The 26,784-nt window shown below is 39.6% G+C and overlaps 1 protein-coding gene across 6 annotated transcripts in view; it reads left to right on the top strand.

Moving 5' to 3' along the window:
• Window positions 1-2,351: 2,351 nt before the first annotated feature.
• The window catches only part of MTDH (metadherin), a 55,136-nt gene continuing 30,703 nt past the window's right edge, over window positions 2,352-26,784 (top strand). For 3 of the 6 annotated variants that reach the window (XM_057531938.1, XM_057531934.1, XM_028164631.2), the window contains exons 1-2: window positions 2,352-3,080; window positions 15,284-15,385. In XM_057531938.1, the coding sequence (XP_057387921.1) occupies window positions 2,700-3,080; window positions 15,284-15,385 (483 nt within the window). In that variant the 5' untranslated portion in view covers window positions 2,352-2,699. The remainder of the gene's footprint in view (window positions 3,081-15,283; window positions 15,386-26,784) is intronic. The other 3 variants (XM_057531936.1, XM_057531937.1, XM_057531935.1) reach the window with 1 other exon arrangement.

Genomic DNA, 26,784 nt, shown 5'->3' with positions numbered 1-26,784 from the left:
TTATTGAGGTATATTTGACATAAACTACAATATTTAAAGTATACAATTTGGTAAGTTTTGACCTACATAAACCCATAAAACCCACAGACCCATAAAACCATAATAATAAAGATAACATAGCCATCACTCCCCAAAGTTTCCTGGTGCCCCTTTTAAACCCCTCCCTCCCACTGCTCCTTGGTCCCACTCCCCTCCCCAAGTCACCACTGATTTGCTGTCACTATAGATTAGTTTGCATTTTCTAGTTTTATACAAATGGAATCACACAGTACATACTCTTTTTTGCCTGACTTCTTTCACCTTCTTTCACTCAGTGTAATTATGTTGAGATTCACCTATGTTGCTGCATGTATTTATGTCTGAGTGGTATTCCACTGTATGGGTCACTCTGACTCTCAGGATAAGCAGTCTTCATTCCCAACCCAGTTGCCTCCAGGAAAGAGGTTTCAGAAATGACGTTTTATATGTCTCTTAACTTTGCCATGTCCAGGGAATTAGGATTCTGAGTCTACTTAGGCTAGGGCTGATATTAACTCTTTTAGACACAGCTTGCTTTGTCTTTCAAAGCATTCTTTCGTTTAAATTTTACCTAAACTTCATTCTGCTGCAAGTTAATAAACCTAACTTTGTGGGGCTACTGGTATGTTCCTGGTGAGCTTTATCAGGTGGGCTTTATCAAGTGACATGAATGTTCATGACCATATCAAATGCAAAACAGTAAATAGTGTATGACTCCATTTTTGTTCTTAAAATAAAAACTTAAAAAGATGACTACAAAGTTATATATGAAAAATGATTATACCTGTATTACCAAAATACAGTAAACATTTTTTTAAGATCAAAGGAGAGTCACGGAAAAAGAAAGAAGAAAGGTGACAGGATTTTACATAATCAATACTTGCTAGGCTGCCAAAGGAACAGGCAAACCCAGCTACTATTATTGTATAATAGCTTAATTCATGAATCCACAGGTGTTAACCTAGAATGGGCAGTGGAACTTCTTAGGAAAGTCATCATCCTTCATGTCTCTGGAACCAAAACATAAATGTAGAATGATAAATCTATTTTCATAAATATAAGTGGAATTTGCAACCTTTTAGAGATGAAGTAGTTCCAATGACATCTTCTAAGTTTTTGGCCTTGTAATTTACACAACCTTTAATTATAAGTCTGTATAAAGCTTTGCAAGAGTAACAGTTTATTTTTATTATTTACCAAACTCCCTTCCACCCATTAATCACAACATGCATTACAACACAGTTGCAAAGTAGGTCAAAATACTCCTAAATACATTTTTGGATTCGGTACTTATTAATATTACCCCCCTTTCTATTCGTTGAGAAAGCCTGTTTTTAGTTCACTTAAGACACCTGCTTACATGCTAATTATCACTTAATGATAAAACACCCAGTTTCCTTACAGGGAAATGTAACTTGAAAACCCTACGGCAGCCCCGAATATCATCTTTGTAACTGAGATCTGAAAATTCATTTCTTACTAACGCTACCCAGATATGGTCAACACAGCATATAAAAACAGAATGTTTTCAAACTCCTTTTGTGATCTTGCCCAAAAGCTTAAAATAAAACGCAACAAGGAATCTATCTCTACATGTAAAACACAATCCAGTATGCCTCTTATTATTTCTTATTAAAGCTACAAACGAGTAGGAAAAGAATACTGCCCACGGGCTTTCCAACTTTTGAATTCTGGCGACTAATAGCAGCGAGAGCAAGAGCGAAGGAGAGAAACCACGCAAAAGCGCCCTAGCCAGGCAGGCAAATGGTAGACACGCAATGTGGGTAAGTTGGCCGTGAAGAGACAAACCCAATTTGTGAACTAAACCTATGCGCTGGAAGAAGAGTGACCGGTTTCAGACTCGGCTGAGCCCACCTGGAAGCATCTAGCCGACCGGTGACCCAGGGAGAAAAAGCCGCTTCCACCCCGACACCACTACCAGAAAAAGAATGGAGAAAAGAGACAGCTACTAGGGCAATTTTGACCCAGACCCCGTGACCCGGTTCCTCGCTCTTCGCCCTCTTCCACACCCCCCAACCCCCAGGCTTCGCCGAGAGCCCCTCCCCTGGACTCATTCAAAGCGCCACGTCTCCTAGCTCCGGGCCACCAGCCATCCCGCAAAGACTTCCTCCGGTTAACCCCTCCCAGCCACCCGCCCAGAGTCACCGATCCCCAGGGCTCGGCGCCGCCACCAGGCCCGAAAGGGTCACCGCCAACTGCAGCCGCGGCGCGCTAGCTCCAACGGCTCCAACCCCGCCCGGCCTCGCCCGCGCCCACGTGACACCCCACGCCCCGCCCACCGGCGCCCACGTGACCCGCTGCCCTGCTCCTAGTCTACGCTCGCTGCGTGGATCGCGGCCGGAGCCGCCATTGTTCCGCCGAGGGAGGACAGCGGGGCCTGGCCCTGGCGCGGAGACGCCGCTTAGCGGCCGCCGCTGGAGACACTCCCTCCCGCCGCCCCCCTCCTCCTGGCGGCGGCGGAGTGAGGCTGACGGGGGGCACTGGGAGGCCCCTGTCCTCCTGGCGGCGGCAGCGGCCGATCCCCGGCTCCGGCGCGAGGGGCGGCCGCAATGCGCTCGGCCTGAGGCTGTCCGGCCCGGCCTTTCCTTGCTTCCCTTGACTGTTCCACGGCGTCTCTGCGCCCCGGCGTCATTCTGCGAGTGCCCCTGACGGGAGGGAAGATGGCTACACGGAGCTGGCTGGACGAGCTGGCCCAGCAGGCCGAGGAGGGCTCAGCCCGGCTGCAGGAAATGCTCTCGGTCGGCCTAGGGTTTCTGCGCACCGAGCTGGGCCTCGACCTGGGGCTGGAGCCGAAACGGTACCCGGGCTGGGTGATCCTGGTGGGCATGGGCACGCTCGGGCTCCTGCTGCTCTTCCTGCTCGGCTACGGCTGGGCCGCGGCTTGCGCCGGCGCCCGCAAGAAGCGGAGGAGCCCGCCCCGCAAGCGGGAGGAGGCGGCGGCCGCGCCGGGCCCGGCCTCTGACGACCTAGGCGTGCTGAAGAATCTCAGGAGCGAGGAGCAGAAGAAGAAGAACCGGAAGAAATTGCCGGAGAAGCCCAAAGTGAGTAGGGGAGGAGCGGCGGGAGAGTAGGGGCGAGGGGCCAGCGTGGAGCCCCTTGAGCTTGCGGGAGGCCAAACGCGAGCCGCCCCAGCCGGGAATGGGAAAGGAAAAGAGTGAGGTTAGTCGAGAGCCGGGACGCAGTCTCCCCAGGCGGAGGAGGTGATCGGTCGACACGTTACTTGGAGAACGGTGGAAACTCAGGAAGTATGGGACCGGTGGGGAAGATGAGTTTAGAGGAAGGAAGTTAGACAGTGCGAGGTATGTTTAAATAGAAGCGCCCGGCGGTCAGGTCGTTCTCGGGAACCTTGACCGCCGGAACGACATGCCAACGTCCCCGAGGCCTGCTGGGTCGGCTGCATGTGTGTGCGGAGGCTGATGGGACCTGACGGTGGGGAAGTTGTGGCAAGACTGCGCCGGGGAGGCAGAGCCTGGCTCGGGTCACACTGAGATGGGGAGATACGGCGGCCTGCAGACTCCGGGGCTGACTCTAGGCTTAAAGGTACCCAGGTCTGGACGCGCTTCCATTTTAGTTGGGACTGTTGAAGGGAGACGGTGACCCCCTCTCATTCCGGTGCCTGTGGCAAGTGGAGGCCGGACCTGGAGCAAGGCAAGAGGGGGTCTGTTTTCTCGGGTACTCGGGGCTCCGGGGCCCTCCGAGAGAGCGCTCAGGCAAGTTCGGCGGAGCGGTGTGGGCGGTTTTGAAATAGAGTAAAGGGATGACAGAGCAGAAAGGCGCAGGCTGCGCGAGGCGTTCCGGCACCGATTTACCGGGCCACGTGTGGAAATGCAGAGAGCATCACAGCCGTTTTATCATGCCTTCGCGTTTTATTTCTGCGGCCTTTATGGCTATTTCCCCACGGTTCTCCCATTGGAATGTTCATGGTTTTATTCATTTTTTAAAAAAATACCGTGCAGTTGAGCAGGGTATGGAGGGTGTGCAAAATGAGAAACAGCTCCTAACCTATTTTTATAGCCACTGGATTTAGCTCTTCCCCTTTTCAGTACGATAAAGTACAATACTGTGTGAACTGCGCTCTGATTTTTGCTGGACAGTGGGAAGTATACACGTGAGAGTTAAAGTCAGTCATGGAAACTAATACAGGAGACAGATTCAAAAATAATTCTAATACTTTGTAGACTGACAGGTGCTGTAGAGGTGTGAGCAGTATAAATGAGGGTTGGAGAGTGGGAGACTATTTCCATTGGAGGAATTTAGGCAAGTTATTGGAGGAAGTGAGATCTGAGTTGAAGCTAAAGCAATGAGAGTATGGTTGGTAACAGTACAAAGGATAAGGCTGTAGTAGAGATGTGACAAGTCACAGCTACTGCATTATTAGGTCTAGATTAGACCTGCTGATTAAGAGGATGCAAGATACATGCAAGACCTGGGAAAGGATACAACTTTGTCAGTATGAATACCACCTTAGGTTAGGAGAAGAGAAAATACAAGTGATTTGGAACATAGGTAATTATATTTAAACTTGTAGAGAGTATCAAGGATTACCAGAAAGTAATGTTATGGTGGAAATAAAGAACCTGGCTCCAAGACAGGAAAGAAGGTGATCTTGAAAAAAACACATACATTAATAAGCCTAGGACCAGTGTGGATGAAGCAGGATGTGAAAATTTCAAAGCCCTGTTTGGGACGTCTGGAATTTCAGATAGACTTGGGTCAAGAGACAGGTGCTCCGAGAGCCCACCCGAAGTGCATCACAACACTTCGACGACCCATCTGAAGAAGGAGCACAGACAGGCTCCTGTGGAACTTGTGCTGTGAAAAATGCTTATCAAACTTAGTACTTATTCCTTCTCCTTTTCATTTGAGTTAAGGAAAGGGGAATGAATAAATAAATCCAGTTTTAGCTTTGGGGAGTGGAGAATGGCGTGAGAAAACGTATTTGCCTACCTAATGGTAAAGTTGTGTTGGAGAAGTTCATCAGCATGTACAAAACTGTGGCTTTCAAACGTTTTTGCAACCTACATTGAAAACATTTTACATTGCAATACCCCACACACATGTATCAAACTGTTTTTCTTTAATGATATTTGTGACCCACTAAATTGGTTTCACATTTGATTGTGAGGCGTGACCCACAGTTAGAAAAACACTGCTTTATAGGGTTAAGAAATACAAGCTTCCATTTATTTAGTTAGTACTCATATGGTTTGCACTGTGCTAAATATTTACTTGGGGAAAAGCAGGATACTGCTTGCAAATTGAAGGCAGTAAAAAGGAATATGCCTCACAATGAAAGGAATACAAAAGTAAAAGCTTAGTTTTTCCCCGGGGAGCTGCTTATTCCAGTTGTGGAAAAAGATATCAGAAAACCCTAGTGTGGGCCCAGGTGGCCAGGAAAAACCTTATCACAGAATTTGACTTTGAAAGTGGGGAGGAGCAGGATAGTGGGAGAGACTGAAGAAACAGCCATGGCTCAGGGGAGGAAGACTTAACTCTGTCAGCCTGGCAGGAATTAGGACCTCTAAATTTGAGTAAGGCATTTAACCATGCTCCGATTAGCTTATCTTGTTTATAAATTGAAGATCTTAGTTGAGTTAAAACACTGCAGGATTCCTCAGAGTGTTAACCCTAACTACTTGCAATAGACTTACTTTGGGGGTTTTTTGGTTTGTTTTTTTTTTGGTCATGCCACACGACCTGTGGGATCCTAGTTCCCTGACCAGGGGTCCAACCAGCGTCCCCTGCATTGGAAGCATGGAGGCTTAACCACTGGAGCACCAGGGAAGTCCCTGCAGTAGAGTTACTTTGACTGCTTGTTAAATGGTGTAGATTCCTGAGTCCTACTACAGATCTTGTAAATTCAGAATCTGTGGAACTGGGTTCAGGGAATCTGCATTTTTAACAAGCTCCCTTGTCTATGAGTTTGAAAATCATTCACTGCAATAGGGCCATAAGATCCATGGTATAAGAGAGATTTCTAAATGGAGTCATGTTTAATCTTATGATCCATCTTTTATTACTACATCATTCTGATAAACATTTTAAGATATACTTAATTCTGATTCAAGTGGAATCAATGATGTCAACTACTACAGTTTTTTAAAAGGACATTCCATATTTGTTTAAATATTTTATTTTTGTCCTTTTAGTCCATCCTTTTTAGTTTTCTCTTAAATCATTCCAAATTTTACAACTTGAATTTTCAAAATTTGTTTCTAGTTGCCTTCTTTTATTTGTAGAGTAGATGTCGTTTAGCTTTTTAAAATCTATTCATAAGCTTTTTTTTTTTAAATTCTTATATCGGTTTGCTTTTTACCCCCTAATTTCTTGCCATAAGTTTTGGGGGGCATGAATTGCAGTTCGTTCCCCTGTTAAAAGTGGAGGGGGGGTGATGAAGGGGGCAGCACTTTTCACTGGGCTTAGCTCTTGGCATTTTTGGAAAACATTGTTTTCATACATGTATTTTTCATGACACCTAGTTCATTGTGAGTGTTAAATAGGCACTCAGTAAATATTTTTCGCTTGACTTAATCTGTGCAGCGATATGGATGGATGTAAGATCTCAGATAACTGGTCTTTAACAATTGTTGCTTTGAATTTCAGCTGGAAGCAGGTAACCAAGATCATCGTCAAAGAAAATTTATTTTAGTGGACAAGTTTTTTTCATATTAGTTTAGGAATTTTCATAAAGACTTGCCATAGTGTGATTGTTAATATCTATAAGCTCAGTAAATAAAAGAGTAGTGTTTGTCTTGTTTGCTACTGTATAACCTTGCACGGTGCTGGCAGTCAATAAGTAATTATTGAATGCGTAATATAGTAAGATGTCCTACCAAAGTATTTATGCAACATACTCCTATTTTTCATGCCTAGTAAATTCCATGTGAGCCACCTTTTTATTTTTACAGTGGAAAATGGCTGTGTTTGCCTCATCTGGCTAAAAATTTGTAAGGTCCATCTTTATACAGCCAATAAATCATTCTAATAGTATGCTGTGTCTTTTGTAGTCTTTACTTCTTTTCCAGTTTCACTGCCGCTGCCCTACTTGTGGACTGTTACCTTTTGCTTAGGCTGTCCTACAGCATCCTAACTGGTTTTCATGCTTCCAGTCCCTTTGTTGCCAATCCCTTTTACCCACTTATGCCAGCTAAATCTTTTAAAGCCCAACTCCGATCGTGTGACTTTCAAGTTCACATCTTTTCAGTAGTTCCCCAACACCTGTTGAATAAGATCCAGTGACATGGCACTCAAGCCTTTTCATGATCTAACCCCATCTTAGATTTATCTCATACCATTACCCCTAAGACATTACCATTAGCTAGACGTCATTGTCTCTTTATTCATATTATCTTCTTCTATTCATATTATTTTTTCTGAAAGGCCTATTTTTTCTGTATCTCTACCAATTTCTACCTATCCTTCAAGGCCCAGCTACATTGTTGCCTTTACTATAAAGCCTTCTCTAGCTCCCCAGCTAGAGTTGGTCTCTCTTTTTTATGTTTATTTTATATTTTTTATGAGAGCTGAAACAAGAAGGCAGAGCATTGCCTGGGAATGTGCTTGTAGGATGACTCAGATCTTTTCACAGCTCTGTGCATGTCCAAGAATGACAAGTATTGATTTTGGGGTTAGAAATAAATGTTAGTGAGTAAGCAAATTTGCCAATATGGAATCTTCAGATAGTGGTGATCAACTGTTTATTTGCCTGTATCTGTAACTGGACTATTCCTCTCATCTCCAAAACCTCATGTCTAGATGTACACTGGGTTTCTTCAATTAGAAACCTGATGTTTGTCTCAAAAACTTTAACATCGCCAAAACAGGGCTTATAATTCCCTGCACTCTCCCAGTCTTCCCCATTTCTGTAAATGGTAAATGACTCTGCCATTCCTTCAGTTACTCAAGCCAAAAATCTAAGAATCGTTCTTGGTTCTTCTCTTTTCCTTACCTCCTCATCTTCACCTCATATCCTAATCCTTCAGCAAGTACCATCAGTTTTATCTCCAAAACGTATATTTAGTCCAGCTATTATCACCTTAACTCACTTGTACAGCAGTAGCTTCTGTTGGCTGCCCCCAGTCCTTCCTCAACACCCTAGTAAGGAGTCTTTTTAAAAACAAGTCACCATCTTGTCTAAAACGAACATTTCAGTAGCTTTTGCATTTAAAATCTAAACTTCTTTCCTACATGGCCCAGCACCTGCTTTTTTTTCTAAGCAATTTTGAGTTGGTTTCCTCTCATTTGCTACCTTCACCTATAGTAATCTTTTTCAGTTCTTCAAACTCTCACAACCCAGTACCTTTATGTGAGCTGTTATTAACACTTCTGGAACCATCTTGACCGCACTGTTCTAATCAGCCTTTAGATCTCACTTTAAAACTCACCTTCCCAGAAAATGCTTTCCTGATCACCCCATTTGAAATAGGCATCCCCTTCTATTTTCTGTCTTAACCTCTTATATGTGTTTCCTTTATTGTAGTTTGTAAGTTGTCTAGTAACTTATTCATTTACTTTTGCTCGGTGTCTTTTCTCTCCACTAGATTATAAGCCTTGATATGGGATAGCAAGCAGTGACTGGCCTATAAGAGCCTTTGATAATTATTTGTTAAACTAAATGCTGAATGAAGTATCTAAAATGACATCTCACTGTTTAGTTGAATAATCTAATCTGTTATTGGGCTAAATAAATTTGTTTTTTAAGATATTCTCAATAGAATTATGTCTTTTATTCATAGGTGGTGGTTTTACCATGTCATCCCAGGTATTACTAAAGTTTCGTGTCATCTACAGGATTTTCTTTTTCCCTTTAATTCACTAGTCCTCTTAGTTTTAAGTCTTAGAAGAATACTCATTTGATTTTAAAATCCTGAGTGATAGGTAAAACAAACATTCCTGATTTTACAAAAAGGAATCTTGAGATTCAGAGAGATTAAGTGACTTATTCAAGGTCATAGAGCAAAGGCATTTCAAAGGCAAAACAATACCCTGATTTCTAGTCTAAGAACTCACTGTTATTTCCATTCTACCTCTCTGATTTTTTTTTTTTTGTAACCTCTCATTTTGATAGCATGTTCCAGGATATTATATTGCATTCAGAGAACAAATCTAATTTTCTCAGTGAGTTACAACTTTGTTGCTTTTAAATTTTACTTTTAGAATCAGAAGTTTCTGCTGAAAATTATAATGGCCTTTACAGAAGCTCCAGAATTTTGGCTCCATTTGTTTGGTTACATGACAGGACTTTTTCATCCTGTCATTTTCTTCTGCCAGAGGCCTTGCAGAAAAGACCTTCAATAGTTCTGACAGAAAAGACCTTAAATAGTTGTGCTCATCTTAAATACCAAGAGCAGCAATAAACCCTCCGAACACTTGTTTTTGTTGCACTTTGGCTTTATTGAGTAATGTACTACTACTTAAGGTTGTGAAAGCCTTGAAAGCATTTTTAAATGATTGTTACTATTATTACTATTCAAACAAAATCATAAGATCTCTGTGAGGACTTGGTGTTATCTGACCAGTTTTATTTGGCCGCGCCACATGGCTTGTGGGATCTTAGTTCCCCCACCAGGGATTGAACCCGGCCCTTGGCAGTGAAAACACCAAGTTCCTAACCACTGGATCACCTGGGAATTCCTGTCCAGTTTTTAAATTTACTCTGTTTTCTCTCCAACTATGCTAGTGGTTTTCAAACTGTTCCACAGAATGCCAGTGTTCCAGAAGGCATCCATCAGGATCTGAGAAAGAATTACATGGATATGTGTCTGCTGTATCACCTGTAATCCTTACCTCATTACCCATCTGACATAAAACCTTGAAAACCAATGCTGTATTTAGTGTTTCAAAAATCATCTTTAGAATAATTTGGCCATGTGATAGGTATTGAATGTCATCTCTCTAACGTATAAAAGTAGCCCTGAGCATCCCTGATGCAATCAACAAAGAGATGTTTTGGAATCCCTGAAGAGGATTTAGTTTTGGCTAGCTGTTGAGAAGGCACAAGGATCTTTACCCTAAAGGAAATATCTCAGGATATATAGCAAGATTTTGCAAATTTGATTTATAGGCCATATTTGTAAGATTATCCTCTTAGTTTTTAGGAGTTTAAAATTGGGGTTGAATTTAAAAATAAGTTGGTAAATTACTGTGACTGAAGCTGTAGTTTATGTGTATGTTTAGTTTATGTAATTGATATGTGCACAACATTTGGCAGGAAAAAACACACAATTTGTGTTTTCAAATAAATGACAAGAAATTGTTCTGTCTTGAATACGTATCAGCACTCTTCACAACTAAAACTAAGAAACTGACCAAGACTAAGTCTTGTCCATTAAATGAGATAATGCATGTGCTTGGCACATGGCAAATACTTGGAAGTTATTAGGTCTGTCAGCTAAAGATGATATCTCTTGAATTTCCATGATGTCTTGCCTTTATTTTTTTTTATCATGGACATAATATGTAGTCTTACGCTTCCTGTATGCTCAGTATAATTTCCAGCTAAGAAAATTGAGACTCCAGTGAAGTAGTAACTTGTCCAGGGTGATAGACATTTGGGGATTCAACCATGGTCTCAGCTTGCCTTCAAAACTCATACTCTTCTCCTTTAAGAGGCTGGGGAATGGGGACAGGATGGGGGGTGTGGGGGAGGCAGAGTACATCTTTTGTCTAGTATTTTAGTGTGTGCTATTGTGTTCTTCCTTTGCTTTGGTCTAAGCTTCTTGAGGGCAGGAATTGTGCCTCACTTGCCTTTGTTTCAAGGTTTTAAGGGTTCTGCATATTACTCTACTGAGTTCACTTACTGGATGTTGAGTGAATGAACATGAATGAATATTGTGTAATTTTTCTAGAAAACAGTGAAACTGTAAGCAGCTTTTTAAAAAAGAAAGATAGTATGACATGTCTCTAGAGCAAGCCTGGACTATTTCTAGCCTCTGAGAGGATACATTTACTCATCATTTGTATTCTGTTAACTTCCCAAAAGAATTTGTGTCTGGAGCTTTGGGCCCATTGGATACATGTACAGTTTGTTAGCCCTCTTGACCACCAGGACTTAACATATATTTTGAGCTTGCTAGTATGAAAAATGACTTGAGTGCTGGAACATGGGTTGAGTATATGGGCCATCATAGCTTTGGAGAGGAAAGGATATTGAAGGGAAGAAACTGTTTCTTGAGCAAGTAAAGTATGCTTTCACATGTTTTCTCATTTACTGTCACTTTAACAAGTTACATAAGACAAGTTACATATTTTCTTCGTATTTACAGATGATGAAGTTGAGGGTTAAGTCAAGGAAAATGCTTAAAGTCACGGTGATTAAATATGGAAGTTGGGCCTTAATCCCAGGTTGTGCACTCCAAAGCCCATAGTCTTTTCATATTTCCCCTTTTTTTGGTAGTTAGTAGACTGCCCTTCTAGTTTCTAAACTTAAGAAATGGACTTCCCTGGTGGTGCAGTGGCTAAGAATCCGCCTGCCAATGCAGGGAACACGGGTTCGGGAAGATCCCACATTCCGCAGAGCAACTAAGCTCGTGTGCCACAACTACTGAGCCTGCACTCTAGAGCTCACGGGCCACAACTGCTGAGCCCACGAGCCACAACTACTGAGCCCATGTGCCACAACTGCTGAAGCCTGGGCACCTAGAGCCCATGCTCTGCAACAAGAGAAGCCACCACAATGAGAAGCCCATGCACCACAACAAAGAGTAGCCCCCGCTTGCCGCAACTAGAGAAAGCCTGTGCGCAGCAACGAAGACCCAACACAGCCAAAACTAAATAAAATAAATTTTTTTAAAAAATTAAGAAAAAATAAATAAATAAACTTAAGAAGTTTCCAAGTAATTTGAAGTCATGGTTTTTACATTTCGTGGCTAAAAATAAAATTTATATAACTAAGTGAGAATAGGATTCTAAATGCTTTCATTTTAGAAGTGTCAAATGTTAAACCTTGTTTATGCTTACCTTAGCTATAGATTCTTCTGCAATTTAGAATCAGTTTAACAGATATATAAAGGCCACTCAAATGGAGTAGAAGTCTGTTATTAAGCATATCTTCTTATTCTGAACCTTAAAGCTCCCAGAGGGCAGATTCTTTTCATATGTCCTCGTCCCTGAGATCCCTAGCGAGGTGCCTTGTGCTTAAGTACTTAATAAATGTTTATGGAATTAGTAAATTGGAGGTTGACTAACGTGAAGAATTTTATTTCCTTGAGTAGTTATCAAATAAGACCCTGTTCCCCTGCTGTGTGGCCCCCTCCTCCATTTTATTTTCCTGATTGTCAGCTAGGTGTCTTCATTCTGCCTTATCACCCTCCCAACACACACACGTTCTTTTGTGAATGTATTTTTTAAAAGGATCTGGGATGGGAGTTGAGGGAATGTTTAATAATAAGGCTGACATGGCATTGTCTACAAGTTTATCCCTGTAAGAAATGATTATATCATTTTTCTGTTACTGGTTGATTTTCACCAAATTTGAAGGACATTTTGGGGTGGTCTAATTTAAAATATAGATTGCATGCTATATATAAAATTAACTTTGGTTTGCCCTGGAGGGGAACACCTCAGAATTTTCCAGAGGATTTTAAACCGGGGTACAGCGAGAGGCCCATGTAATTCTAACCTGCAGAAACAACACCATATATAATATAAAGTCTCTATGATCAGAGAAGATACTTTCATGTAAAACCCAGCATGGAAGTCACATTGGATTTGAAGTGTTAGTTTGCGTGTGAGCAGATCTGCATAATATGCTTCCATTTAGGGATTTGCTCATTTAAATGTGGTTAATGCTTTACCAGGACAAGGCTTCCTTGACCAGCTGGTAGAGATCAGATTAGTGCTGTTGATAGGTAGGAGAGGCACAACCACCATAGTGTATCCTCTTTTCCTGCTACCTAAGAATGCTGTTGACTTTTCCCTTGGGATAGGGGGCTTATTATTTCATGGTGTCAGGCATTTGTGGGGAGCTGTTGATGACTTATGGAACCCCAATAGTTATGAGACCTATATAAAGCCCAAAAGTTAGTGGAAAATTGGGAAATCTGCATAGACTAGAGGAAAACAGCTGCAGTTCTAGCCACTACATAAGTTGTTGCAAAGAAGCAAGTAAAATTGGCACAGGTTGGAACGTGGGACCACCTTTGGCTTGCTGATCATCGCAGAGCCTATGAAATGGAGACTGAGTGTTCTTCTGTCGGTCACTGATTGAGGATTTCAGACTTTGTATTTGTCCAGAAGGAAAGATTGTTTCATCTTTCATTTGGGAGGCTCTATCAGCATTGTTTGCAGTTGTCTCAAAGGAATTGCATTGAACTTTTTAGCGGTTTTTAAGATAGTTTTTAACCACTTAATTTCACCTTTTTACAGCTAGTATATAAATTAAAATGACTCAGTTTAGTCATTTACATGAGTAAAATGGAGGTATCATATAAGTGACTATGATAGTTTGCTGAAGGGATTAATTAGTTAAATGAAGTTTCACAGATGTGAGGCTTGTGAGCTGCCACAAGTGAAGAGAGGGAAACTGTGTGGACTTAGAGCTGTAAGATTGGTCAGTTGGAGTAAAGCTTACATGGAAAGGTGAGGACGACCCCAGAAAATCAGAAAAAGTAAGTTTGACTAGTCTGAAATAAGAAATGGCATATGAGAATTGACAAGTAAGATGGTGATACTGGAAAGTAGGATTAAATAAAGTTTTATATTCCTGATGTGGATATGGCTCTTAAGCCCAAATTCCTTTCTGGGGTTTCTGACCTTTCTCAATGCATTGTCTCCTCCACCCCTCCCCGCCCCCCCAATATACATAAACACAGAGAAATGAGAAGAGACAGCATTAAAGTGGCAAAACAGCCCAGAGGAAAGAAAACCAAACCGAGAGTGAGGACACCTGGTTTCAACATTAGCTGTCTGACTTTAACAAGTTGCTTAAGACTCAGCATATTAAATTTGAGTTAATGAGGAATTTAATCAGCTAAAAGACAGCTTTTGTTTGGATTTTTCCGCCATAAATCTTTGGGAAAACTGCAGATTGGGTTTTGGGATATTAATGGTTTCTCTTTCCAACTGCATATCCCTGATAATTTTGCACAAATGCAGGTAATGTCACATTAGAAAAACTTTGAACATTCATATTGTTTTCATGGCTATAGGTCTGCTGTAATAAGTAATCTGGTGGAAATCTGTTCTGCAAGAACTAGAAATAAAGCAATTTAAACTAGTATATTGATTTGCTAACTTACTGTGTTGAATATGAGAAGAATGGGCAAGTGAAAAGAAGTAGTAAGATCCAGAAAGAAGAGGTTAGAAATACAGATACCTGGGAGATACCTGGGCCCTTTTCTTCAGAGTTCTGAATCTAAGTATATTTCTGGTGATGGGGCTCAGAAATGCTTCATTTAAAAAAAAAAACAAAACCCAAACTAGTGATTCTGATTAAAAGCCAGAATTAGTGTTCACAGACTTAATTCTACTCATGAATACCTCTAAGTGCTATCATTTTATTTTGGGGATGTTAGGAAAACTGAGGTAGCCTTTTTAAACTGTGGCAGCGGGTTAGTAAAGCTTCTTAATCCTAGAATAGTAGAGCTATTAGATTGTAGGATTACAGGGGACATTAGCGATGATCTAATACAGAGACCAACGAACTGTGGTCCATGGACCAAATCTGGCCCTCCACCTGTGTTTGTAAAGTTTTTTGGAACACAGACATACTCATTCCTTTATGTATCATCTGTGGCTGCTTTTGTGCTACAGTAGCAGAGTTTTGTAGTTGCGACAGAGACTCCATAGCTCACAAAGCCTAAAATATTTTCTATCTGGCCCTTTACCAAAAAAGTTTGTGGACTTTTGAATAGATCAGACCTATCATTTTTATAGATGTAGAAACAAGACTCAAAGATAACGAGTGAAATACTCTGAGATTACACAGCCAATTGATGGTCAGAATGCAAATACAATTTAGTTCTTTTTCCTGCTTCCATTCCACTATTTTTTGTTGGAGGTACTGATGCCTGGGTGAAATCAGAAAATAAATTTGTGGTACAGTTTTGCTTATAAGTTCATTCTTTATTATATTACAAGATGTAGTTCCTAGGGACAATAGTCTTAGATAACACAGCTGTACAAAAGTCTTTAATTTGGGTCGGGGGTAGAATTTGATTGTTGTATATTCTGTGTCCTGAGTACAAATCTTTGATTTGCTCTGCCAAGCAGTTTGATAACAGAATCCGTTATTGTTGCTGTGCAGCCAAACGGACGGACCATCGAAGTGGCTGAGGAAGAGGTCGTCCGAACTCCTCGGAGTGCAGCAGCTAAGCAGCCATTAGAGACACACAAGAAAAATGAAAAGGTCAGTTGGGAGCATGTGAAATTATATGCAAGGCTCTTAATAAAGAGAGTGACATATAAAGTGTTACATGTACACCCCCATTTAAGGAAAACTAAAAATCTGAATTTATCATAGCGGATGGATGGGTGGTGGAGGTTTAAGTAAGTTGGTTTTGTTTGTTTGTTTTTTAAGGAGGGATGTATCACCAAGTATTTTAAACATTGCCGTGACATTATTAAGTTTTCATTTTGCCAGAAACAATTTATTCATGACTTGAACATCTTTTATATGAGTAAGGTTCCAGATACGTAACATACCTCTTATTGGAAAACAAAATTGTGATACCTTTGTTAATAGTGCACTTTTGGCATGAAAAGCTTGGCAAAGTTGTTCTATGGTATTAAGTGTTAATATAGATTTCTATTGTGAGAGCGACATAATCATCTACTTATTAGATACAATTTGAATTTGTTTAACAAAGGAAAATATTCTGTACTCAGGTCATTATTAAAAGGTTTGGATGTGCACTCTTAAGTTTTCAAATAAGACAATCTATTATACCCCGTTAATGGTACATTTCTGGGATTTTATTCATTTTCCAGTTGCCAGTGTTAGAACCAACCCGTTTTTATTTGACTTACTTTAGTTTGTAAGTAGGCAAAATGTACAAGACTCTGTTGACAGTGGTACCTCCTGCTGTGGGCGAGAGACTTTTTATTTAATTCTTTTTGGTACATTAAAAACTGCAGCCTCTCCCCCCGCCCCTTTTTTTTTTAACCCTTGCATGCATGACTCCTTTTCAGGGAAAACGAACAAAAAAACAACCACAGGTAGGTAAGTGGTTTCTAGGAACCAAGGTGCCACAACTCCAGCCCCATAGCGTAGTGGTGTGAAGTGCTTGGTACAGTTTCTTAATGCTCATAATTTCGAAATAACCACTGAAGAACTGGTGAGCTCAATTCTGCCCTGTAACCCGGTGAAATTGGTCTAGGGCCAAGACAGCTGCAGGTAGGATGGCTTAAAATGAAGGATGGTTGTGGGAAAGAATTAAATATATGTCCAACTTTGCCTTTGGCAGAAAAATAAATAGTAAATTACTTTTATTAACAAATAAGCATACAATTTAGGGATTGTGAATTTACACTGTGAATAGTTTATATGCTTAATGTAGATGTATACTTCTCCCATCTAGTGTTTCCTTGTTCCTTGGCTTTCTCTTTACTAGTGAGCATTTTATACTTAACTCCTGCTTCCACTCCCTGAATTATCCTGAAAAATCTGTAGTTGGAATAATTAATCAACTACCATTCATCTCTGATTGATTAATTATATATAGATTGTATGTATCGGGATGTAAAACCATAGTTTAAAGTTTTAAATCATTCTGAAATCTCTTATGTTAGAAAGTAATTATAATGTTTGACATTTGTTAAGTATCTATAACATGGCAGGCACTGTGCAAGGTGAGGTATGTGTATATATCGTACATATTTACTTCGTACATAATTACTTATTTAATTATAAGTAAATATATTTACTTAAAATATAGTAGGGACAACTTATTGAGCACTTACTGGGTGTACTTTTAAGACTTTATAGAATATTTATACATGTTACTTTAATTATCCTCGCAAGAATGCTGAGGAGGTGGTATCATACCTATCTCACAAATAAGAAACCTGAGGCTTAAGTTACCTAAGCTTTTAAAAGTACAGTCAGTTCTAACCTAGACCCATCACTCCAAAGTCTGTACTTTTCACTGCTCTGTATTATTTCTAATCCTTTCAAAAACTCTTCCAGGCAAATAGTATTAGTCCCATTTACAAATAAGGGCTCTGAAGCATAGAGGGATCGTGTGATTTCTCTAATTTCATACGTAGTTTCTGAACTGGGATTTGAACCCAGCTCATTCTGATGCCAAAGCCCATGTTCTGTTAAATCACTTGACAGAACCACCTCCTTTCAGTTGCCATTGCTTTTTTAGTGCAAGGCTTCTACCTTTGGTTTGTCGCCTATTTGATTTGACTTTTTGCATAATAATAAATGCTACCACTCATGCTTAATGTTTCTTTTCGCAATCCTACATCTTGAATTTATGCTTTTTAACTTGGTTCAGTCCAGGTGACTTTCATTTCAGTTAACTTTTTATGCTATTGTGCTGTGTGCTGTTGTGTGTTTTAAATATGTGGGGTTTTTTTTAAGACTTCTTACTGTCTTTTTTCGTAAATAAACATCTTAGGTCTACTTATGCACCTTAATATGTATTATTATGTATTTGTTTTCCTCTCAGAGCCACGTTAGGCACTTTAAGAAATACAGTTTGCCCGTAAAGCAGTTGCACTCTATGCAGTGATATTGAATACCTTGTCCTGTCACTTGAGTAAGCCTTATAGATAAAACTGTCTAAAAACCGTATATGACAAGAGCTATAGATATTGGGTCTGTAAAGCAAGTTAAGCTACCAGGTCCATTTGGATATGAAAGTTAATGCTTCATTGATGCTAGTCTCTAGTAGAGTATACACTGGATCATTAGCCAGGCTGAATGCATTGTGCTGTTTGATGATGAAGAGAATAAGGAGAAATGTAAGACGTACTTACCCTCAGAGAGATTACAGTCTAGTTAAGGAAAGGCAAGCATAAGAGAAGATACCAGGTAACATACGGCCTTGAGTGCCAGGTATTCAGAGAAGTAAGATTATCCTATTTGGGTAGCCAGAAAAGATTGACTTAATTGGACTCTTGAGGATGGGGATGGTATTTCAGTGAGTAGAAGTGGGGAGGCCAATTTTGGCAGGGGAGAGAAACAAATGAACACAGTCAGTCATTGTTCAGCTGAAAGAAAACAACATATTCAGACTCAAGGGAAAGCCCTAGACAGGTTTGACTGGTCAGAGTGGGGTGGGGTATGATAAAAACTTAGATATGCTCAGCTGGCATCAACATTTATGATTAACAAATCAGCATTGCATCTGTGATTGTAAAGGTCTGAATTAAGATAGAAGTGTAAAGATGGTTAGTAAGAAAAATAGCAAAAGCAAAAATGTATAAAATTTGGTCACAATCAGGTTGTTGCGGACAAAGTCAGTGGTGTCCTACTGAAATATTCATTATAAATATTAACAAGTTCTTACATTTTGGTGATGCTACACAGAGTACAAAATATTTTCACATCTCTTAATCCTAATGCACAGGGAGGAGGGTATTATCATCTTTTTTTATACAGCTTATTGAAAAGAGTTTAATGAATTGCCCAGGATCACATAGCTAGTAAGTAATGCTCTCTCAATTTCTTTGAGGTAGCAGTTCTCAAAGTGTGGTCTGTGGACCCCTGTGAAGGGGTTCCAGGGACCTTTTTGTTGGGTCCCAGAAGACAAAAGTGTTTTCAGAATAATTAAGACATTGTTGTCTTTTCCACTGTGTTAATATTTGCATTAATGGTGCAAAAGCAGTAGTGAGTAAAACTACTGACTCCTTAGTACAAATAAAGGCAGTGACACCAAGCTACTTGTAGTTGAATTCTTTACTGCAATCCACTTACAGTTGGAAAAATAAAAAGGAAAAAAAAAATAAAAAAGCTAATTCCACTTAAGAGTATCCTTGACGAATCTGAAAAAATGATCATTATTCATTTGATTAAATATTGACTTCTGAATACATGCCGTTTAATATTCTGTATGATGAAATGGGAAGTATGCATAAAGTATGCTCTGTACTGAAAAACAGTGGTTGCCTTGAGGAAAAACACCTGTGCAGTTGAGTTGCAAGCTGGACTAGCCACTTATTTCTTGTTACTCCATTTTTACTTGAGAGAACTGAGAGGCCATGGTTATTTAGAGTTGGGTATTTGTAGACATTTTCTCAAAAGTAATCAAGACAGTTCAAGGAAAACAACTGATAGTACTGTTACAAATGATAAAATGATTTGTTGCCAAGTGAAAATTAGAAATTTGGAAAATTTGTGTCTACCACCATGAGCTTGACAACATCCCAGTACTTAATGAATTGCTGATGAGATCAGCAGTGATGTTAACAAATGTGTTGGGTTTTTTTAATATTGTATATAATGGATTGGGGTTTTTGTTTGTTTGTTTGTTTTTATCTATTTGGTTGCACCAGGTCTTAGTTGCAGCAGGCGGGCTCCTTAGTTGCAGCTCACGGACTCCTTAGTGGCGGCTCGCTGGCTCCTTAGTTGTGGCATGTGAAATCTTAGGTGGGGCATGCATGTGGGATCTAGTTGCCTGACCAGGGATCGAACCCGGGCCCCCTGCATTGGGAGTGCGCAGTCTTAACCACTGGGAGACTACCAGAGAAGTCCCCAGAATGTTTTTTGGTTTTTTGTTTTTTATAAATTTTATTTATTTATGTATATATGTATGTATGTATTGGCCGCGTCGGGTCTTCCTTGCTGCGCGCAGGCTTTCTCTAGTCGTGGCGAGCAGGGGCTACTCTTCGTTGTGGTGCGCAGGCTTCTCATTGAGGTGACTTCTTTTGTTGCGGAGCATGCGCTCTAGGCGCGCAGGCTTCAGTAGTTGTGGCGCGCAGGCTCAGTAGTTGTGGCACATGGGCTTAGTTGCTCCACGGCATGTGGGATCTTCCTGGACCAGGGCTCGAACCCGTGTCTCCTGCATTGGCAGGCAGATTCTTAACCACTGCGCCATCAGGGAAGCCCCCCAGAATGTTTTTTAACCTTTTGGAAGATGTATGTAACTCAGTGAATCAATATTTTCCAAACGCTCAATGCTTGCGTGTTACAAAAGTAGACAAGTATAAAAGATTCATTTAAGGTGCAAGGTAGACCAATGGATTTTAATGTAGTAAAGTATAGAAAGCTCATTGATGTAGTTTCAGGTTCCACATTGCAACAATTTTTAAGAAACTACCACTTGACAAGTTTTGATGTAATATTTTTTCCTTCCTCTACCTAAAATCCTTCATGATTTCCCGTTGTTATTACTCGACAATCTTGAACATAATCCAATGGCACTGTGGCTCAAGTCTCTTTTCTTACCTCTTACCTTCTCTAAGCTCCAGACACTTTGGTTTTCTTTCTTTTCCTTTCTATTTTTTTTATTTAATTTATTTATTTTATTATTTTTGGCTGCGTTGGGTCTTTTCCCGCGGGCTTTCTCTAGTTGCGGCGAGTGGGGGCTACTCTCCGTTGCAGTGCGCGGGCTTCTCATTGCGGTGGCTTCTCTTGTTGCGGAGCACAGGCTCTAGGCACACAGGCTTCAGTAGTTGTGGCACATGGGCTCACTAGTTGTGGCTCGCAGGCTGAGTAGTTGTGGTGCACAGGCTTAGTTGTTCCGCGGCATGTGGGATCTTCCCAGACCAGGGCTCGAACCTGTGTCCCCTGCATTGGCAGGTGGATTCTTAACTGGTGTGCCACTAGGGAAGTCCCCTGGTTTTCTTTCTTTTTTGTTAAACAGCTTTATTTTGAGATATACCATAGAACTTACTTCTTTCAAGTGTACAGTTTTGGTGTGTTTACAGAGTTGTACAACTATTACCACAGTCTAATTTTTAAACATGTTCCTCTTCCCAAGAAGAAATCTTGTGCCTGTTAGCAGTTGCTCCCCGTTTTCCCCTCTCCTCCCCTTGGCAACTGCTAATCTTTCATGTACTATCAAGAATATCACAATTATCTGAAAAAAACTATTGAAAAAGTCCTCCCTTTTCCAATTACATATCCACATGTATGTGTAGCCATATTTACTTCATATGCTTCAATCAAATAATATATCACAGCAAATTATTGCAAAAGCAGATATGCAAGTGCAGGTTTTTTTAATGGAGCCAGACATAAAAGATATCTGCACAATGTAAAACATGACATGCTTCTCACTAAAATGTTTGTTTTGGAAAATATAGTTCTTTATATAGGTATAATTATATAATTAGCTTATTATTACTTTGAGATAAATTAATACATAGCTAAATAATTTCTTAGTTTAAATTTACAGTATGGTAGATATCAACAGATAGAACCCACACAAAGGCTCTTTGATATCCTCAATACTTTTTTAAAAAAATATATTTATTTATTTATGGCTGCGTCAGGTCTTAGTTGCAGCACTCAGGATCTTTCGTTACGGCGTGTGGGCTCTTTCATTGCGGCGCACAGGCGTCTCTCTAGCTGTGGCATGCAGGCTCTCTAGCTGTGGCATGCGGGCTCCAGAGCACATGGGCTCTGTAGTTTGTGGCACGTGGGCTCTCCAGTTGTGGCTCCCGGGCTCAGTAGTTGTGGTGCGTGGGCTTAGCTCTTCCGCAGCATGTGGGATCTTAGTTCCCCGACCAGGGATCGAACCTGCGTCCCCTGCATTGGAAGGCGGATTCTTAACCGCTGGACCACCAGGGAAGTCCCCTCAATACCTTTTAAGAGTAGAAAAGAGTATCCTATGACCAAGAAGTTTGAGTGATTAGTGTTTAGAAGACCAAAGACAAAATTATTCTGAGGCAGCATAGATTTTATACAGGCATAAACTCTAGCAGTTAGCAAAATAGAGAAAAACCTGCATGCTCAGGGAGCTTACATACATTTGTTTTATGTTCTGTAATACATTTTAGAAACTGTAGTTTCAAACTAGGGATTGGCAAGCCATGACCTGCTGGCCGTATCAGGTTCTCTGCCTATTGTTGAAAGTTTTATTGGAACACAGACACACTTATTCATTTGTTTATTGACTGTGGCTGCTTTTGCAATACAACAGCAAAGTTGAGAGGCCTTATAGTTTACAAAGCCTAAAATATTTAGTATCTGGTCCCTTTTTGTGCTGAACCCCTGTTTTAAACTCCTGATACAGTCTTTTGGGTTCATTAAAATGTTTCATTATCTGGAGTGCTTTAATATCATCTGATTCTCTAGGTCTTGGACTCTTGACTCTCCAGGCTCCCTTGTGCCACAGTCTATAGCTTTGTGATTTCTTGGGTTTCACCCAAGGAATTAGTTTTCAAGAACTTCTTTAAGGTAAACCAAGTGGTTTTTTTAATAAAAGTGGTAATATCTTACCAGAGAAGCCTCGTTTCTGCCCGTAGACTTTTCTGTCTAAACGCCTAATGAATAGTGGAACTGAGACCAGAACTAGGACATTTGCCTTAACCCATCGTTTTTCCACGATACTATGGTTGTATCAGGCAGGAAGTGGCAAGAGGGGGTCAAAAGTGAAATGGTGAATTTGTATTTTATAATGCTATGATTGACGTGAGAATGAAAGTGGAATCTCCAAGTGGAATTAGTTTAGGCTATTAGAAATGTGAGAACCAAATCTGGGAAAGAGTTCAGGGCTAGATAAAAGAAGTTCTTAAGAAATGTTTCTTGTAAATTTTTTAAGATTATGAGTTGATAACCATGCTGCTTATGCAGTGTTCCATAACTTACGAGCTCACACCAAACATATTTAAATAATTTAATGGCTTGGATGATGAATCAAGTATACAAATGTAATAGCTCAAAGATTTTATTTGGGGGGACAATGAGAGTTGGGAAGACAGGGCTATATGTAATGCAGTCTAATTTTAGGCTCTTTCATTGATTAACGAAATATTAATGGAATACCTTCTATGTGCAGGATACACTATTCTAAACACAAGGAATATAATGGTTGATAAAACAGGATAAAATGGTTGATAAAAGAGTCACTATTCTCATGAAGTTTAGTGGGGAAAACAACTAAAAACAAGCAAGTATAGTCTCTAAGGTCAGGTGGTGTTAAATGCTGTGAAAGAAAATAACTAACCAGGGTGAGGAGAAAGAGGTAAAGTGCTAATTGTGGGCACTTCCTTGCACCTGCATCTCTACTCCTTCCTTCCATTCAAAAAAAATGTATCAGAATAGTGGTGAGTGGATAGATGCTGAGTCTAGTTTAAATCATACCTCCTCCCCAAAATGGGGGAAATCAATTGCAAGCCTGTCTACTTTTAAAAAGGTTTGTGATACTTTTCGTAATTAATCTCATCCTGATATTGTGTCACCAAGTTACTAAGATTAAGAACTGCTAGTTCAGACAGAGTAGAGAAATGGAATTCGTATGCCTCTTGGGCCATTCATCCTTTGCCATTTAACCATGCCCAACTCATCTGTATGTTTGAGACAAGTGAGAAAAATAAATAGTGCCAAAATGTGGAGCAGTATAAAATTAGGGACTTGCCACATTTAGGCAGGAGGTGGATGAAATTGATCCTAAAGCAATGGTTTTCAGACTTTTCAAGTGGCAATTGCTAAAACTTTTCAAAATAAATTTCACTAACAACTTTTAATTTTGTCAAGTACACTTTTATTTTTGTTTATTTTTTTGGCTGCGCCTCCTGGCATGTAGGATCTTAGTTCCCTGACCAGGGATCGAACCCGCACCCCCTGCAGTGGAAGCACGGAGTCTTAACCACTGGACTGCCAGGGAAATCCCATCAAGTACATTTTTTTTTAATTTGTTAATTTTTTTGCTGATTTTTTTAAAATTAATTTTTATTGGAGTATAGTGCTTTGCAATGTTGTGTTAGTTTCTGCTGTACAACAAAGTGAATCCGTTATACGTACATGTATATGTATGTGTATACGTGTATGTGTACGTATACGTGTACGCATCCATTCTTTTTTAGGTTTCCTTCCCATTTAGGTCACCACAGATCACTGAGTAGGGTTCCCTGTGCTAAACAGTAGGTTCTCATTAGTTATCTATTTTATACAATAGTAGTGTGTATATTTGAATCCCAGTCTCCCAGTTTGTCCCACCCCCACTCCCCCTTGGTAACTGTAAGTTTGTTCTCTACATCTGTGACTATTTCTGCTTTACCAATAAGTTCATCTGTACCATTTTTCTAGATTCCACATATAAGCGATATTATACAAGTACATTTTTAAAACCACTGTCACCATTGCAAAAAAAGAAAGGAATTTTGACACAATGGAAGAAGAACAAAAATCTCGGAAAAAAGTTTTTGCCATGAGTTAATGAAAAACCTTATACACCAGCCACTAGTCAGCAGACCAGAGCACTCTAGTATCCATTTCTAACCTTTAGAAAATACTCAGCATTCCTCTTTTTCATGCTCTGTTTACTTTATCACTCCTGACATTACCAGCAGAGACTTTAGATGATTACAGAGCTGTAAGTATTAGAGAGGTCAGTTCCCCCAAATTTTAAGGACTAGTACTTTCCAGATTAGAGAATTAATAAATTGAATAAGGATTACATTCAGAACCTGGCAACTTACCTTGTGTGTAAATGGCTAATTGCAAAATAAAGTATCATTTAACTAAAAATTTGTACAGTATTCCTCTTCTGATAGTTTTGTTGCAATGCAAATATTAGATTATGCTCCCTAAGTTAATCTTTTAAGCATTAATTGGACACTGTTCTGCTTTTCTTTATACTTTGCAGTTCTTTAAAATAGCAGTATCTGTTAAGAGAGCAGTTAGCCATTTGAATAGATCTGCTTTTGCTGTCAAGGTATACCTTTTGCCACTCTAATAAATGATAGCACTTATTTGGGTATTGTCTAATATTAGGGAGTGTTCATTTATGTTAAGATTAAAAGATGAGCTTAATTATGGAAGTTATTTTTGTGTGTTTTCTTTGATAACCAGTTCATATTTTTTTTTATATTTAAGTTCTGTGAATTTGAGAGCAAATTATTCATAGTCTTAGAACTACTTTAGCATGTGCTTTAAAGACTGTACTCTCCAAATTGGAATACATAAGAAGATCCATTGGGATGAAGGAAGAAAATATTAGGCTTTCTATTTATACTGTTTTTTAATCAAAATATTAAGCTTTACTCATGTTTTATATATAGTCATTGGCATCCTTATTTAGGATGTTAAAAGGTATTAATTAATTAATTGGGGAGAGGAAAATGACAGAGATAAAGCAAATGGGGTGGAACTTGAGCTGGGTTAAGAAAAAATAATGCACATCATTTTAGGCATTGGACATCAGTAGAGGGAGGGGGTACATGGTAAAGGGTACAAAGAAAGTCACCCTAAGCACCCAGGCTACCGTACTTTATTTTGAAAGAAAATTCATGGTCAGTAAAGTTTGGGCAAAGACAAGAATATTTAGAGATGACAGTCGTGTTGGAACCAAATGATTATATATGTGAATAAAAGAATATACGGTTGAGATTAATTTGTGGAAGACCTGTATCATATGAGGAAGTTATATTAGACTTTATAGATGGTAGAAAATGGTAGGGATTTTTTAAATGGGAATGTAAATTAATTGGACTGGTATAGATATGTTGGGAGATGAACAATGGGAGGGAAGCCCTTGAAGTTAAGAATTTCTCCTAATGTCTCATTTACGTGTCTGTTTCTCCTGTTAGATTAGTATAGAACACTTTCCATAAGTAGAAAGTTTTATTTAGTTCTATATACTGAGCTCCTAAAACAATGTCTAACACATAGTAGGTATTTAATAAATCTTGATTGTATGAAGACCATTCAAGAGAGGCTAGTTTAATAGTCTACCCAGCTCCATGGTGAAACCTGACAACAATGGGGGGGGGAAGAACTATGGGTAACAGGAAGGCAGAACTTACGTTCTCAGTTTTCCTTCAACTGTTAGCTGATCAGAAGTAAGACATTCACCTCAGTAGGATGGCTGGGTCAATTAGTAGTGTGTATACATATTTACTTTAAAGCTTTTTATAGTATATTATGTTACTAAGTCTCATCTGAGTGAGAGGTTACTTTTAAAGTGAGGTTACTTTTAAAGGTAATAGTATAAAATCAAACAAGATGGAAGCCTAAATCAAGATAATTTCCCTTACTTTTCTGCAGAGTTTATTTTAATGACAAATTATAGTATATTTCAGTGTGAATGTAATTCCTGTCCTTTTTCCATAGCTTCCCTCTTTTAAAAATAAGCTGATTTATGCATGCGGCTTTGTAGTCAGCAGTCTGCTTTCACATCTTATTTAATCCTTAAAAGAACCTTACGTGAAGTTAGTAGGAGTTTTTGTCCCATATGACAGTTGGGGAAAAGGGTTTAGAGTGATTCAACCCTAAATCACATAGCTAATACATGATTGAATTTATATTTGGCATTATATGTAGAGAGTCAGAAAGGAAAGTATTTGTGAGGCAAGGCTCTGGAGTCAGAACTGGCTTTTAGTCTTGGTTTCAACACTTAACACTATATCTTAGGCAATTTATATAATCTCTTTATGGCCTCAGGTTTCCTTATCTGTAAGGCGGGGGTACTTACTTTAGTTAGTTTCTGTAGGTGTGCACTGTCCAATATAGTAGCTGTTTGCCGCATGTGGCTATTTAACATTCTTTTTTGTACTGTCTTATTAATAGTTTTTAATATTGATTACATTTTGAAATGATAGTATTTTGGATGTGTTGGGTGAAATATAAAAATTAATGTTACATATTTTAACTTTTTAATATCTGCTAGAAAAATTTTAATTACATATGTG

Source organism: Balaenoptera acutorostrata, chromosome 17 (genome assembly GCF_949987535.1).
Source record: "Balaenoptera acutorostrata chromosome 17, mBalAcu1.1, whole genome shotgun sequence".
Classification (NCBI taxonomy): domain Eukaryota; kingdom Metazoa; phylum Chordata; class Mammalia; order Artiodactyla; family Balaenopteridae; genus Balaenoptera; species Balaenoptera acutorostrata.
Note: the sequence above shows the minus strand (reverse complement) of the source record. Positions and strands in the feature narration are given on the sequence as shown.